At 35.8% G+C, this 15,485-nt stretch overlaps 1 protein-coding gene across 13 annotated transcripts in view; it reads left to right on the forward strand.

Moving 5' to 3' along the window:
- The window catches only part of LOC5568326 (serine/threonine-protein kinase mig-15), a 273,939-nt gene that overhangs the window by 237,890 nt on the left and 20,564 nt on the right, over positions 1-15,485 (forward strand). For 11 of the 13 annotated variants that reach the window (XM_021841360.1, XM_021841366.1, XM_021841362.1 and 8 more), the window contains 2 exons: positions 3,574-4,500; positions 12,760-12,885. In XM_021841360.1, the coding sequence (XP_021697052.1) occupies positions 3,574-4,500; positions 12,760-12,885 (1,053 nt within the window). The remainder of the gene's footprint in view (positions 1-3,573; positions 4,501-12,759; positions 12,886-15,485) is intronic. The other 2 variants (XM_021841370.1, XM_021841371.1) reach the window with 1 other exon arrangement.

Raw genomic sequence — 15,485 nt, forward strand, 5'->3', positions numbered from 1 at the left:
TGATAAATTTCAACTCATATACACCCGATTCTGTTTTTGCACGGATTTTTTTTACACGGCCGTGCAAAAAAAGTTTCCATACATTTTTTTCCGCCCAAACCTTATTTTTGCTTGAAACGTCGAGAAATGGTGTTACTTTTTTTGCACGGTTTTTGAAATTTTGAACTGAAAACTTTTTTTGCACGGTACGCATCCCCCGTGCAAAAACAGAATCGGGTGTATTATGTAATATTTTTAAGAGTGTTATTCTATTTTTAGAATATCACATAGACGAATTCCATGACTGACCGCATAGAACTCGACCTTCTCCGATTTCCAGTCAATTTTACTTATGTTTTCGGTATAGTACGTTACGTATTTCCATAGATAAGGATAAATCTATCATGTTGACTGAAGAATAACTTTTAAAAATGGCCTATGAATTTTTGCTTGCTTTTTCTTTGACAAATTTTAGTTCAGATATTTTTATTTCTGTAGAAACATGTTCTATGAAGAAGTCGCAACAAAAAAAAATATAAACTCAAAAAATACTATTTTTTACGAAAAGTTCAAAATAAAACATAACTATAATATTGAACAAAAATCTTATTTCTAAAATTACACAAAAATCTTGTTGTTCATATATTCATTATTTTTACCATAGAATCTTGATAAAAAAAAAAAACAGATGTTTCGGACAATGTTTCATGATCAAGAAATTTTCAATAAAAAAGTTTTTCTAAGAACAACTTTTAATCGATATTTAAAATATGTTGGTGTTTGATGTTGAAACATCAATCCTAAAATCAATCTTAAGTATAATGATTTTTATGATTTCTCTTGAAGTAGCCATTTCCGAGTTATTTCAAGTTAAATACAAATAAATAAATAAAATTTGTCGTTTTTATTATTTGCTATTTTTAATCAAATACCGTAGGTATCAAAAATATAGGATCCTATAGGACATATTTCTCTTTACTAACATGTTTTTCTTGATGTAGAATCGCGAATAACTAATAGAAATGACCGATTTTTATATTTAATTAATAATTATTTGGATTAACCTTTAAAAGGCGTCATATAATCATATCTCTTGACTTAATTGATCAATTCTCAAAATTTCATCAGTATTGTGTACGGGATTAGTTGCACCTCCAAATGCATCCACAAAGATTTGGATACCGGTGCACTGTGATTTATTTCGTCGATTTTAGCGATATAGTTTGTTCGGAGAAGTTTCTTGGTATATTGAAGCGCATCTTCTGATGAAAAAAGTTTTGTGATCAATCCACCTAGCAGTGAGATAGAAAACTATTTTTTCAAAACATTTAGATAGACATATGGTGTCTTCGACAAAGTTGTAGAATTGGCAGTTTGAAGACATATTTTTTCTATCTCTTATACTTTTTGAGATATATGCCGTTGTATGTGAATGGCCCCATAAAAAACAAATTTTAACCATAACTTTTTCCAAGAATTTTGACATTTTTTGTGATTTCTATAAAAAAATTTGTCATGAAAAAACCCGTGTTTTTGCTGAACGTATCATACCGCTATCTTTTGAAGCAACAAAATCTTTTATGAATTACTCTTTTTTTTAAGGGTAGTTTAGGTCCCTATAACTGCCTTCGGCGCAAAATGGCGCAGACAACTCTTACAAATCATGACAGTACCATGTCTTCCCTTTCGGCAGATGATAAAAACATTTGTCTATAGAGCGCTGCATATGACGAGCCTAACCTCACTTATTTGACAGCTGCTGGTCCTGTTGTTTACGTTTCGGACTTAGTCGTTTTTTCCATCATTTTTTCATCTTCGCAATTTTATCACCAGCATGCTGATGGTGACGATTTTCCACTGTAGGAAGATAGAATAATACGATCCGTGGGTATCTGCAGTGGATTTGACCTCTCCTCGCAGCAAACTTTCACGAAATTAAGAATGATTCGAAAAAAGTACCAAGTCCAAACTGTAAACAACAGGACCAGTACCTGTAAAAATTGATGCGTGACGTCACAGTGCAGTGGAGTATAAGCGTCTTTCCATGGGTTCTTATTATTGAACAAATAAGCCTTATTAAAACGATTTCTACCGATAATTCCTTTACTTTAAGAGATAGAGAGGTGCGATGTTCAGCAAAAACACGCGTTTCAAGATATCTCACAACTTTGTAGAAGACATGAAAAATGTTAAAAATCTTATTAAAAAGTTATGAACAATAATGATAACTATTTCTGATTCAGACATCTTCACCTCCTACGCCCAGCATGTTTGTCTATCGCTTTATGCAGCCCACCGACGCTCAGTCGGTTTGACCAACACTGACTCCGGTCCCTAAGTTAGTCGGTTGTGGATGCATCCGTTTGACCGATTGTTAAAGTTCGTTGCAGCAACACTATATTTCTTCGCATGTTTTGAATAATCTCGGCAAGTCTAGTAGATATGTTGTTGCTATTTTTCCAAATCATGCGACTGTGTGGGGGAATATTTTAACGATTTTTGGGCAATAATCCTAGTATGGAAGTAAAAAAAAACTTTTAAAATTTAAGTACCGGAAGAAATGGAAATTGATGAAGAATTCCAGTTATATTTCGCATGAAACATTCCGGCAAAGCTCTTAAATTATGAGGGGACTCTGTAGAGGATTATTCTAAACAGTTGTCGATTCCCATGGCTATGTAAATTTCTCCAAACATTCAATCCAGAACCTATTCGTGGTTTCCTTCAGTGATTCTGCTTTGGAATTTCTCCAGGATTCTAGGGTATACTAGGAATTCTTTCAGGAATTCTACCAGGAACATTATCAATAATTCCTCTAGATACAATCTCTGAAGAAACTGCTGATGGAATTGCTAGAGGAACTCCTGATGAAATCCTTTGAAGAGTTCCAGGTGGAATCCCTGAAGGAACTCCTAATGAAATCTCTGAGCTTCTTTGGAGTTGGTCAAAAATTTCTAATTTTAGCGTTATGTAATAAATGGTGCCGCCTTACATCTCTCTATACAGTCAGTATAGAGTTCCAAGTCTGTTGATCGAAGATTTCCAAAAAGCTGTAAAGTTACGTTCAAGTTTCCAAACTAGCTGTAACGGTGTTCAGATAATAATTCCTCGTCTGACACATGCGTCAACGCTTAAAACTGATCGATTCTGTACGATCAGACCCGTTTTTTGATTCGGAAAACTAATCTTAGCTATCCTAACTATATCCACTATCCAAACTATGCTGTATGAATATGCTTGCAATCACAGCACGAAAAAGAACAGTAGCGAAAAAAAAACAGATCGGTATCTATTAAAAGTCGCCAAAAGCGAAAAATAACAGAATACATTGTGTAGAGCGTATAAAGCGAAACAACATAGGCGATACTTCAAGTTAGTTGACATATCCATAATTTCAACCATGGCCTTGAGTCTACGTCAATTTAGTCCGTAGCCGAGGCATTGTAGTGTTGGAATAAAAGATCAATTTCACCCTGGATTACGGTACATTCCAACCCCCTGTGCAACCCGGCACGCCAAGACCGATTTTTTGAAGAAAATTCATACTCAAAAACGCTTCTAAAACCCTCATCACCCCCACCATCCAATACACAGAGCTACGATAACAAATCGTCCTCATCGATCGGGACCACAACGTCCTCCGCCTCGACTGGATCGACTCAATCCGAAAGCGAGGAAGCCGTTCTGCTGCGAGACTGGGACTTTGAGCGATTCTTCCCTTCGAACGAGCGCCCTCAGCGAGCATCCCTCCCGCAGCAACGTCACTCCATGTCGGACAAATCGTCATCTTCGTCGCCGGCAGATTCCAACGGACGCCTTAACGCCAACGGGTTGAACAAGCTGCGCAAGGAACGGGAAAATAGCAAAACTTCCAACCTGGCGTACGCCGAGAAGAAAAAGGTCGAAGAAATGAACAACAGAATACGGCTGGAGGAGCGAGTCAAGAGCGAAATCTTCGCTCGCCAGTATCGCAATCAGCAATCTCCCGGCAAGTCCAGTTCCAGCTCGTCTTCATCAACCGTCACCAATCAGTCGCCTCAGTTCCTTGCACCGCAATCTCACAAACGTCAGGAGTCTGACTCTAAACTCTCGCTCAACTTTGTCCGGGGATTCCGCCGGGAGAACTCCGACTTCTTCCCACTGTCCAAGCGACACTCGGCCATTCTCGGCGAACAGCTGACGCCTAGTGGCGGAAGCAGTTCCAAGCAAATGTCCTCCAGTGCCATCCAGCCACAGCAACGTTCCAGTGCCATATTCTCGCGCAATCGCAACAAGGGAGAACCCATCCTAACGGACTTCACCGTCACCAAACGAGGTGATGGGGACGAACCGCGACCTCGCACTCCCCCAAGACCGTCAAACCAAACCGCCAATCCGCAGCACGCAACGCCTGCATCGCGGCAAGCCACTGCCACGCCCTCAGTACGGAATCTCGACTTCCTACGACCTCGCCGGGAGAAAACCGAATCGGTCATCTTTGTACGCAATTCGCCCACGCGGCAGCAGCTGTTCGACAGCCAGGTAAAGCGACCCCTTCCTACTTCCCACCTGTTCAAGCAAAAGCCGGTTCGTTAAGATATATACGCATACGCAGGTCGCGCTAGTTCCTCCCAGTTAAAATCTAACCTTTGCAAGGAAACCCGAAAAAACTGCCAGGGTCTAGAACTCACAGCTAGAAAGTTTAGTTTGCTATCGCCGCCGCAGCGCAGTTTAGTAGACCCGACGAATTCCCCGATTGCAGAGCTCGTATTATATAGTTTGCCTTCCTAACGACAACCATCACATTATTGTCCCCCAATCCCTGTCTCGTTCCCGTTCATGTGTGGCTAACAATTGAAAAACAAACTTTGCGATGAATGGCTATGCCTCGCTAGCAGTTTTGAAACAAAGTTATATGTTTCATTTTGCATTGCATTTTGTGTTCTAACCAAACTTTCACCATTCCTAGCCTTCCTCTGCCAAAGTACTCCGACAACGGAAGTGAGCATGCATTTGTCAAGTTTATGTCCTGCATTTCTTCGTCATATCATTGCAACGCCACATTTCCATCTGGAACATTTTTCTTGATATGTGTTTAGTGTATGTGTGTACATGTTCATTGTGTGCTTTCAGTGTCTTAAACTTGTCTTGAACATATCAGTTTGTACCATTGGTGATAATTTATTTCTAAGTGTGTACTTTTGATGTATAATTTAGATTCGAAATGACTCGGAAAACTCGAAAGTCGATTGCATTCCTGATGCATGAGTGTGTTTAATAAAAAGCTAAATACAAATCAAGTAGTTGAGAAATTATGGAAGGATAAGTTCAGCAGCGCCAAACTTTACAGTACTAGATCGTCGTTTATTTAATATTAGGATACAATGACATTCAAAACCAAATTACGGTAAAACGGGGTCACCTCGATATTTTTTTCGGAGACAGAGTTAACTACCCACCATTTATTTATTTTCACCACCAGTCGTGCTTCTGTTGCTTCGCGCTTCAGGCATAAGTATACGCGTATCTTCCATCGTTTCAAATGTTCCTACGATTATATCAATGTCATCAGCGAAGCAAACAAATTGACTGGAGCTTGTGCAAATCGTACCTCGGCTGGTCAACCTGGCTTGTCACCCTCTAGCGCAATGTTGAACAACTGTCAGCAAAAGTCCATCACCTTGCCCAGTGGGATTCGAACGAGCTGGAGAGTTCGCCCAAGATCTTTACGCTCTAATCAATCCCGGAAAAGCTGTTCTCGTCCATGATCCATAGCTCTATGTGGTCGATATTTTCATATAACGCTATAAAATCAATGAACTAATGGTCCGTAGGGACCTGATGTTTCCGGAATATTTAAAGGATTTGTCAGACTGTAAAGTTCTGGTCCGTCGTCGAGCGGTCGTATACGAAGCCGGCTTGATAACTTCCTACGAACTCGCTGGGATAACATTTTGTAGGTGGCATTTACAGGGTCATTACCCAAGTAACCATAAGCACTAATAATAAGCCCTTAATCAGCATCATAGATGCGTACATGCATTATAATAGCACCACAAATGCTTACACACCTTATAACAGCAATTCCGCTGCATAGAAACCCTATTACAGCATCATTAATGCTTCTAAGCCTGATGCCTACAGGCATTAAATAAGCACTATATTGACTTTATATTCGAATACAGGGCATGTTTAAATGCCATCCAGTGTTTTGACAGATATGCCACGTGCTTTGTGTTTGCATATAGTGGTAAGAGGGAGTCAAACATAAATCTTCTCACTACTACAATTGCAGGTTTTATGACGGGAAAAAGTGATGGTTTAAATTGGTCACTTTTCTTTCCAATACTATTCATCTTATGTGGCCGTAGGAGCAAAGGAGCAGGACTTCAACAACTCAACAATACGGGTGTTGCAGGTTCGAGACGCAAAATGAGGAATTTCATCATCATAAAACGAAGATCAAAATGTGGCAATTGCAAGTCCTCAGAAGGATGAAAACTACCAAAACGAATATGTCTGATACGGAGAAGTACTATCTGTATCATTTTATTACATTTTTTTGCATACTATTAGAGGTTTCCGTTTTCATTCATTAATTTATTTACCTCGTGTACCAGTTGCTTGGCCGCATACGCGAAAGCTCTTTGGCTGCGTACGCGAAAGCACAAAATATTCGCCCTAAAAACTTGGCGATAACAACTGACGTTTCTCACGTGGTCTTATATCAGCATTAGTGGTGTAGAGAAGCACGGTTATATCTTGTCACTATAATGGCACGCTATTTCGCCTTTTCTGGCATTATAATAGCATTATATGCGTATATAAAACTGACATGCATTAAATGATTACCCTATATGCGCATATAATGCTGTTACCGTGCCGCATTATCGTGCTTACTGGTTACTTGGGTATCCAAACGTGATATATTTTTTCATTCAAATTTTCTATAATTAGTTATTTTCTATATAGTCTAAGCGATTGTGTTAACCCTCTAATACCCAAATTTTTATTGTTGATCCAAATATAATTTTTAGTTATATAAAATAGTTTTAAACACTTTTTGGGCAATGCTTTATTCGCAAATCTATGAATTTTTAGTTTTTGATTTTTATAATTTTTGTTTTTGAACATCCCTATCCTTCTTCATTTTTTCTTGAAGCCTCTTCTAGTTACCGATTTTTGGCAATAATAAAAATTCAAGTTTTTGCTGTACTGTAGGGGATTTGTTTTTTTATTAACGTACGGGTTTGGGCCGAAAGGTCTCAGATTTTCTATACTTTTTACACAGGCAGGGCAGAAAAATTCAGGGACGCCTATTTTCCCGGAAAATTCAGTTGGAAATTTTTTGTTTTCCCCTGACACTACTTACTTTGAAAAATCATAACTCAACAAAGTTTTTTTTATGAAAATGAAACCAAATTTTCTCAGGAATAAAAAAGAAATATTGACTGGAAACAGTTTTCCACAAAATTTTCCACCGTTGAGAAAATTTGTAAAGAAAAGCCGGAAAAACTATGCTCCAACTCGTGGAAAATTTTCAAAAAAATATTTTTGAGGAGATAATTTCATAAGCTTTAATCGCTGAAATTTTTGAAATGGTATTTTTTTCGTTTTTGAGTTATGGCCAATTTTGTAAAAAATGTGCAAATGTGCCATTTTGAGCCTTTTCTTTGAAAAATCATAACTCAAGAAAGAAGCATCGTAGAAACAAAGTTTTTTTTTATGAAAATGAAAGCAAATTCTCATAGGAATAAAAAAAATATTAACTGGAAACAGTTTTCCACAAAATTTTCCATCGTTGAGAAAATTCGTAAAGAAAAGCCGGAAAAACTATGTTCCAATTAGTGGAAAACTTTCAAAAATACATTTTTCAGAAGGTAATTTCATAAGCCTTAATCGCTGAAATTTTTGAAATGTACTTTTTTTTTGTTTTTGAGTTATGGCCAATTTTGTGGAAAATTACCATATAAGCCTTTTCTTTAAAAACCCATATTTCAATCGAAGCATCGGAAAAACAAAGATTTTTTATCTAAGCAATTGCAAATTTTCTAAAACATCTGAAAAATAGATATGGATTTGGTTTTAATGAAGTATAATTCGGAATGGATGATATTCTTCATAAAAAATTACACCGCTAAGAAAAACTGAAAAAACTGTTTCTGCCTAAATTTTTCATTACATTGAAAAGGAATTCTTTCTTTTCTATGGAACAAATAAGATGATTATTATTTTTGTTTTTTTTTTATATATATTATTTATTCAACTATTCAGTATATAACTTACATCTTCATCTTAATACTATCTATTTTTTCAATCGGGAAGATTGTCTTTGGTTGCTAACACCAGAAGATTTTCATTTCTTTGTATTCTTAAGAACAAAGCATGCTGTATTTTCTTGGTTTTCATGTGCATCTGAGAATTCACTAGCAAAAATGCTTCGTTCGTCTTTTGGTATAAATGAATGATATTTTTTGTTCCAGGAATTGGAACAAGGTTAGAAAATCTTTCCTGAAGAAATTTTTCAGCCTCTGAATAGTCATTTTCAGTTGCATAGATAAATTCCCAATCTTTTTTAAATTGGTCTTTCACCTTTTGCGACACAGCCCAGTCGAAAAATTGTTTGGCGTTTGTCTCACAGCGTTATTAATTTCTGCTGACTTTCTAATACTAGCATCTCTAGCCATTCGCTTAATGTTGCCACCGATACCATCACAAGGAACTTTTCCATGTGAGGTTGGGAAAAAGTGCCATTCTGCTTTAATTTTAAAATCATTTTCATTGTTGCATACATTTTTGAAATTTGATTTATTTTTGTATTGCTCTCCGCAACCATCAGAAAGATAAATGATTTTTTCAAGCTCCGGAAATTTGCTTCTTTCTTGAGTTATGATTTTTCAAAGAAAAAGGCTCAAAATGGCACATTTGCACATTTTTTACAAAATTGGCCATAACTCAAAAACGAAAAAAATACCATTTCAAAAATTTCAGCGATTAAAGCTTATGAAATTATCTTCTCAAAAATATATTTTTGAAAGTTTTCCACTAATTGGAACATAGTTTTTCCGGCTTTTCTTTACGAATTTTCTCAACGGTGGTAAATTTTGTGGAAAACTGTTTCCAGTTATTTTTTTTTCATTCCTGAGAAAATTTGCTTTCATTTTTATAAAAAACTTTGTTTCTACGATGCAACTTTCTTGAGTTATGATTTTTCAAAGAAAAGGCTCAAAATGGCACATTTGCACATTTTTTACAAAATTGGCCATAATTCAAAAACGAAAGAAAATACCATTTCAAAATCTTCAGCAATTAAAGCTTATGAAATTATCTTCTCAAAAATATTTTTTTGAAAATTTTCCACGAGTTGGAGCATAGTTTTTCCGGCTTTTCTTTACACATTTTCTCAACGGTGAAAAATTTTGTGGAAAACTTTCCATTTAAAATTTTTTTTCATTAAATTTGCTTTCATTTTCAAAAAAAAACTTTGTTTCTAAGATGCTTTGTTCTTGAGTTATGATTTTTCAAAGTAAGTAGTGTCAGAGGAAAACAAAAAAATTGCAACTGAGTTTTCCGGGAAAATAGGCGACCCTGAATTTTTATCATTTTTTTTATTCATATATTGATGAGCCCTGCCCGTGGAAAAAGTTTCATGAAAATCTGAGACCTTTCGGCCCACTTTGTACGGAAATAAAAAAAATTCTCTGTACTAATATTAATTTTTATTTTTTTTATTTTCCGTGTAACTAACGGAAAAACAGGTTTCAAATTTTCAAAGCTCTTCCTCTGTGATAGGTTGATTGTAGAAAAATATAAAAGGTGTTATTTTTTATATTACACGTTAAATGAACCCCTGGCATTTGTAGGTTATATAAGAATACAATTTTTTCAAACAATTTTCAAAAACAAAAACAAAGTTTCAAAAGTCATAAAAAACGTTTCTTATATGCGTGTTATGAGTCAAGGTTTAAACCAAGAATAAAATCATTTTGATTTCCAAGCTACGAAAAAATACACAAAATACCTAAGTGTACCCAGTCTAAAGGCGGGGTTGGGTATTAGAGGGTTAAGATACTATTTCAATCGGGACATTTTTTGAACGGCATTTTATCGAAAATACATATTTGTGGGAAACGTGCTTTCCACCTGTAACACTTTATGAACAAAGCATGTGGCTCAAAATTGAGGTAAATGAAGAAATAACCTTTTTTTTGTCAGGACGAACGTTTTAGATGTACACTGGAAAATTTGTTTTATACATGCATCTTTTTCTATGATTATCACCTTTACTGACTATTTCTTGTCAGTAAAGTTGATAATCATAGAATGCTCCCCGTAGAATAGCAAAAAGCCGGTAATTGTGAAAAAATGAAGTGTACAAAACCAACCCCTGAGATGAGTTGAAGGCGACAGGAGGGTAGCTGAAGCTTTCAGATGAAAACGAATTTGTTCTGTTTTCTGTCTTCTAACTTCGGTCCAAGACAGTGAATCAAATTGTCATCGAAACAGACGAAAAACAAACAAAGCAAGCTCGCTCACAACCGTTTGTCCCAACTTTTGCGGATAGGGATACAATCAAAACAAAATTGTCATGACAACCACAAGGCGCAACATTGTTGCAACCTTTTCAACTCTCGATTAATCAGTTATTTCAAACACAAAACCAAATTTGTTTTATCGATGTTGTTCGATAATGTGCCAATGTTTACCAACACGGAGAAAGTTCTCGAAAATTACAATGCGAAGCCCAGAAAATCGCTGCGCACGTGGTGATCGATCATTGTCATATTCTGTTCAAGTGGTGATAAACTGATGTTGCGGCATAGAGCTGTTGCAACAAGAATAGGAGATGACAATGTCTCTGTTGCTGCGTGTTTGATGGCAGTTGATTCACTGGTCCAAGATGTTGCAAAAAGCATGTCGACCAAAATTTCACTTACATATCTTTACATTTGGGGCCCCTCAATCGTCCTATCTATGAGACCCATCCACGACGGTCTGATGAAGAATCGCAATATTATCCAAGCCCCAAGCTGGTTGCATTGTCCAACTAAGTTCTCACATGAAATTCACAATCGAAACTATAAAAACATGTTGAGTTTGAGTCAGAAAGATATATATTACTTGAATGAATGTTGCGAAAAAGGTGGGGAAAGTAAGGTCATTTTCACCCGATCTTCCAGTAACTCTCCGGAGTAACTTCAGACTGGTGAACGTTTCCAAAAATTACAAATCACTTGTAAAACGAGACATACGATTCCATTAGTGCTGGAACAAAGGCAATCTGTCAAAATTTACTGAAATGGCTGCCATTTTTTGTCACATTCGGCCTAACGCCCGGCTCCCGTTTACAAAAGCACAGTTCAAATATTAATATTTTGTGTTATGTTGAATCGAATTAAAACATCAAATGAGGAAAATCGATTCACTCGAATTTCAAGGCTTCTTCAAACATAGGTTCAAAATATCTATTGATCAAAATCAAAGAAAATCCTCGATATCCGGATTGTGGTTCAATGGATTGGAGTGCATCCATGGTTAATTCTGAAAGAGAAATGTAAATCTTTTAAGTCATTTTTGATTTTATAACATGAAATCCTTTATAAATTCTTCCTTCGGGATCTAGAGATTTAATTGTATTAGAAAGATAAGTACAATAAGTACAAAACGATGATCTAGTACTGGAATTGAGCTAAAATAAAAATCTTTGAAATCGTTTTAAACATCTACAGGAAAGAAATTCCATATCAATTGTATATATCTTGTCAAAAATGAACATATACATTGTATATATTATATAAGTACCAAAATATGTGTAAATAATTGGAATGTGCTCGATCAGCAAACTACTAACCCAACACTGTGTATGTTTGTGTGTGTGTTTGACTAACCGCAAAATATCAGCAACGAAGGTAATACACGTACGGAAAAAGTAGTGTCAAAAAGTGAACAATCCGTCGGACGCCATTTTTCGCCGCATCGACTCTCTCTTAGATTCACCTTTCACCGTCGCAATTTTCGTTGATCACTTCACGTGCCCTTTATTTTTCTCTTTCTTTTTTTTCAGTTACAATTCAATATAATGCAAACCGTTTACCATTTGTATGACAAAAGTTGAGAACAGATCTGATAAGTGCTATAATAGAGAAAAATCGTATAATAACCTTGATGAAGTAAAATCGAAACGTCGCCCAAATCACGCAGATTTGTTACGCTTTTTAACAGGACTTTTTCTTCGCTTCTCAGTTTGTTTTGGGTCTTTCTCCTAATTGATGCTTAGCCAAGCAATGAGATAACACTCATACGCTCTAACTGTTTGTTTCAGCTGGAAAATTACCTTCCGTCATCTGATATCTGTTGTTTTCGGATTTTGACTCATTCTTTGTACTAAAACCGAACATTTTCCCCCTATACTAAAACTGGGTTTCACCCTGCTCTACATGCACCATTGCGCTTATTTTCCAAAAACCCTTAACTAAGCTCAACTTCACGCTCTTCTCCTCAACACCCGCTTATTTGCAAACTAATCCAACTCTGTACACGAAATGTAAAATCGAGAGTAATGATTCACGAATTTTCCCTCGTTCTTTTTTTTCAATTGAAGTTATTCATTTCCGTTCGTCTGGATATATCCTTTTGTTTTTTTTTTATTAGGCTACCTTACTTAACTTATAAACCAGTTCTTAGCCAAAGTTTGTTTCATTTAGTTACACTATTTACGCGCACCTTTCTGATTCAGTCGATTGTACTAAAACCGTACTAAAATAATTACTCTTTTTATCGCACCCATTTCAACCGACACAGAACCGCGGTGGCGAGAACAGCAGTTTAGGAACGCCCGGTCAGCGTACGAGCAGTGTCCTCCCGGATCTGCTGAGTCAGGCATCCCCGGCCACACCGCCACGACATGACAAATCCGCCAGCGAAGAGGTTAGTACTTGTTCCTTACTTATCTGAAAAAAATCGCCATTTTCATCTTCGCCAATGCCTACCATGTATCGTCATCGAACTCCTTCAAACCCACTTCCACACTGTGCCTTTCCGGACCAGTGGATTACAACAAAACTGTATCTCATAACAAATTTTATTACAACCCATACATTCTATTTCGTTATTTTTAGAAGCACTCTGAGTTTTTGTAAGAATTGTAATACTTTTGATTGTTATTAAGAATCCGAAACGTCCTAATTTTTGTTAAGAAATTAACAAATTTTGTTATAATTCGGTTCTGCAAAAAAATATTATGTTATATTTTTTATATTATGTTATAGTTTAAAAGTATGATATTTTTTTTGAATTATAACCTGTTTTATTTCAATTTAGTTTAATGTATTTTCTTTTTCACCTAAAAAAAAAATATCGATTCTGTTGTTATCCATTGGCCGGAGGTCGATCCATCCAATACATTCCTCACCAAAGCACTGCGCGCCGCTCATAAAAGACACATTTTGCTCGCCTAAACGAGTACACCACGAAGTGTGTTTTGCTTTTCGATTGTTTTGTTGCACTCACGTTTGAAGGAAACTGTTCGCGAAGAATGTTGTGAGAGAATCATAATTATGAAACAATGAGCAAGTCACGGTAATGCATCTTGTTCCAACTCAAAAAAACACACTAAGAAATTTTCGCAGAACCACACAGGTAATCACAGGTAATATGCCATTATCGGACTAAATCCAGTACATACGGCTAATATATGGCTATCAAAACATCTAATTACCATTATACCAGCCATATATCAACACTTTGATCCGATATACGGATTATTTATTACTTGGCAGTAATTAGATTTCACACCGAGATCTGTGAAATGTTCTTAGTGTGTAAGCGTATGCTATCGTGGATTGATCTTTGTTGGAATCCATTTATGATTGCTCACACTTTTCTTGGTTATATCTATTTGATCACGTGCTTTGTTTGTTGTACTAAAACACATTTGAAAAATTACTTCCGTGCGTGAATAACGGATTAAAACATTCTTTCGAATTATCTGGACTCCAAGGGTTCATCAAACGACACAATTGAGGTGGGTGTTGTTGAATTGATATTGAGAATCCCAGAAAATATGATGGGACATAGTTTTTTTTTTTTTTAATACAAGGCTTGATTTTGTGGGTTCGATTTGGCTTCCTTACCCCTATAAGAACTGATGGCTGCGGTTGATTAACACGTGGATAGGTAAGCAGTAGGAGTCGGGTTGGCCAATAAACTAGATTAACACAAAAGCTCATCGATGGTAGAAAGGAACATTAACTAAGTACATCAACCATGTTTCGTAGTATTTTTGGTAGTTATCTTGTGTCGCTCATTATTTTGGTACGTAATGTAACGTTCATTTAGTTTGAATAGCAGACTTACTATTGCATGATAAGTAGTACTTATTTGAAACCCATAAAATGTCTCTTTCAATATGTCTGTTTCATATAAAATTCATTTATTCATTATAAGGAGCCGGATCCTATTTTTGGCACTTTTGATTCACTACGGTAGTGAGGTTTTTTGAAAGCTGCTGAGCTCATATTTGGCCACAACATGCGTTGTATTGAAGTGCTTCTTCTTGCAAAGTTTCAGACAATTTGGCCGAGAAAAAAACCCATGCCATAGTAAATCATGTAAGTGCCCAAGTAGCTCTGCACCCTACTTTATCTATTTTCTTGTTATTGTTTTGAAGAAAATTTAAGAATTTCAACAAAGATTTGCTCATTTAGAAACGCTTTATGAAAATTCATTATATATTATTCATTTTCAACAGAGATTGGAAAGTTTCAGTAATAATGTAGGTATTATAAATTTTAATACCGCAGTAATTACAAACGACTGCTAGTTTGTCTTTGCTTTTATTGTTAATAATTTTTAGCGCTTTTTTCGCCAATATACTTGTCTCAATTGTTTTTTCGAATAGTTGGGAAGTTCGCCAGCATTTTTTGTATATAATCGATTTGATCCTAATTTTTATTTTGATTTTTTTTCGAACATTCTTTCTTATTTATCTAATTATTACCAAAGCAATCTGGAATTTTGTTCCTGAAAAAAAAAAAATATGGAATTTAATATGTTTTATATACAAATCAGTCCCATTAAATTTTCAAATTGTGGCTGGAGTGTAAGGTTTCTGTATATTAGTTCGTCTATTGCATGACTAACGTAGTGATAAGAAATGTATCAGCAAAGGCTTATAGTTAACGTTAACCCAAGTAACCACTAGCCTGCTAATTCGCCTTTTTGGCCTTATAGGGCTATTATACGGCTAATATAGGACATGTCAGCTGTATGATAGCACTATATTGGCACGGAGGGCGAATTAGAGTGCTAATTGGTTACTTGGGAACTTTGATCCTAATCCATAGAATATAAATACTATGTTTTTTTTTTTTGAAAGAATGCGGCAACCAGAGTAAAATTGGAAACTTGTATTTAATAGAACTAATCGATTATAAAAGTTATTTTCATTTTTTTTTTAATTAATAATAGATTCGTTTAAAGAATTAATGGTCAAAAACGTTCCAGTAAAAGGATTAAACACTAGAATT

Source organism: Aedes aegypti, chromosome 2, assembly GCF_002204515.2.
Source record: "Aedes aegypti strain LVP_AGWG chromosome 2, AaegL5.0 Primary Assembly, whole genome shotgun sequence".
Lineage (NCBI taxonomy): Eukaryota > Metazoa > Arthropoda > Insecta > Diptera > Culicidae > Aedes > Aedes aegypti.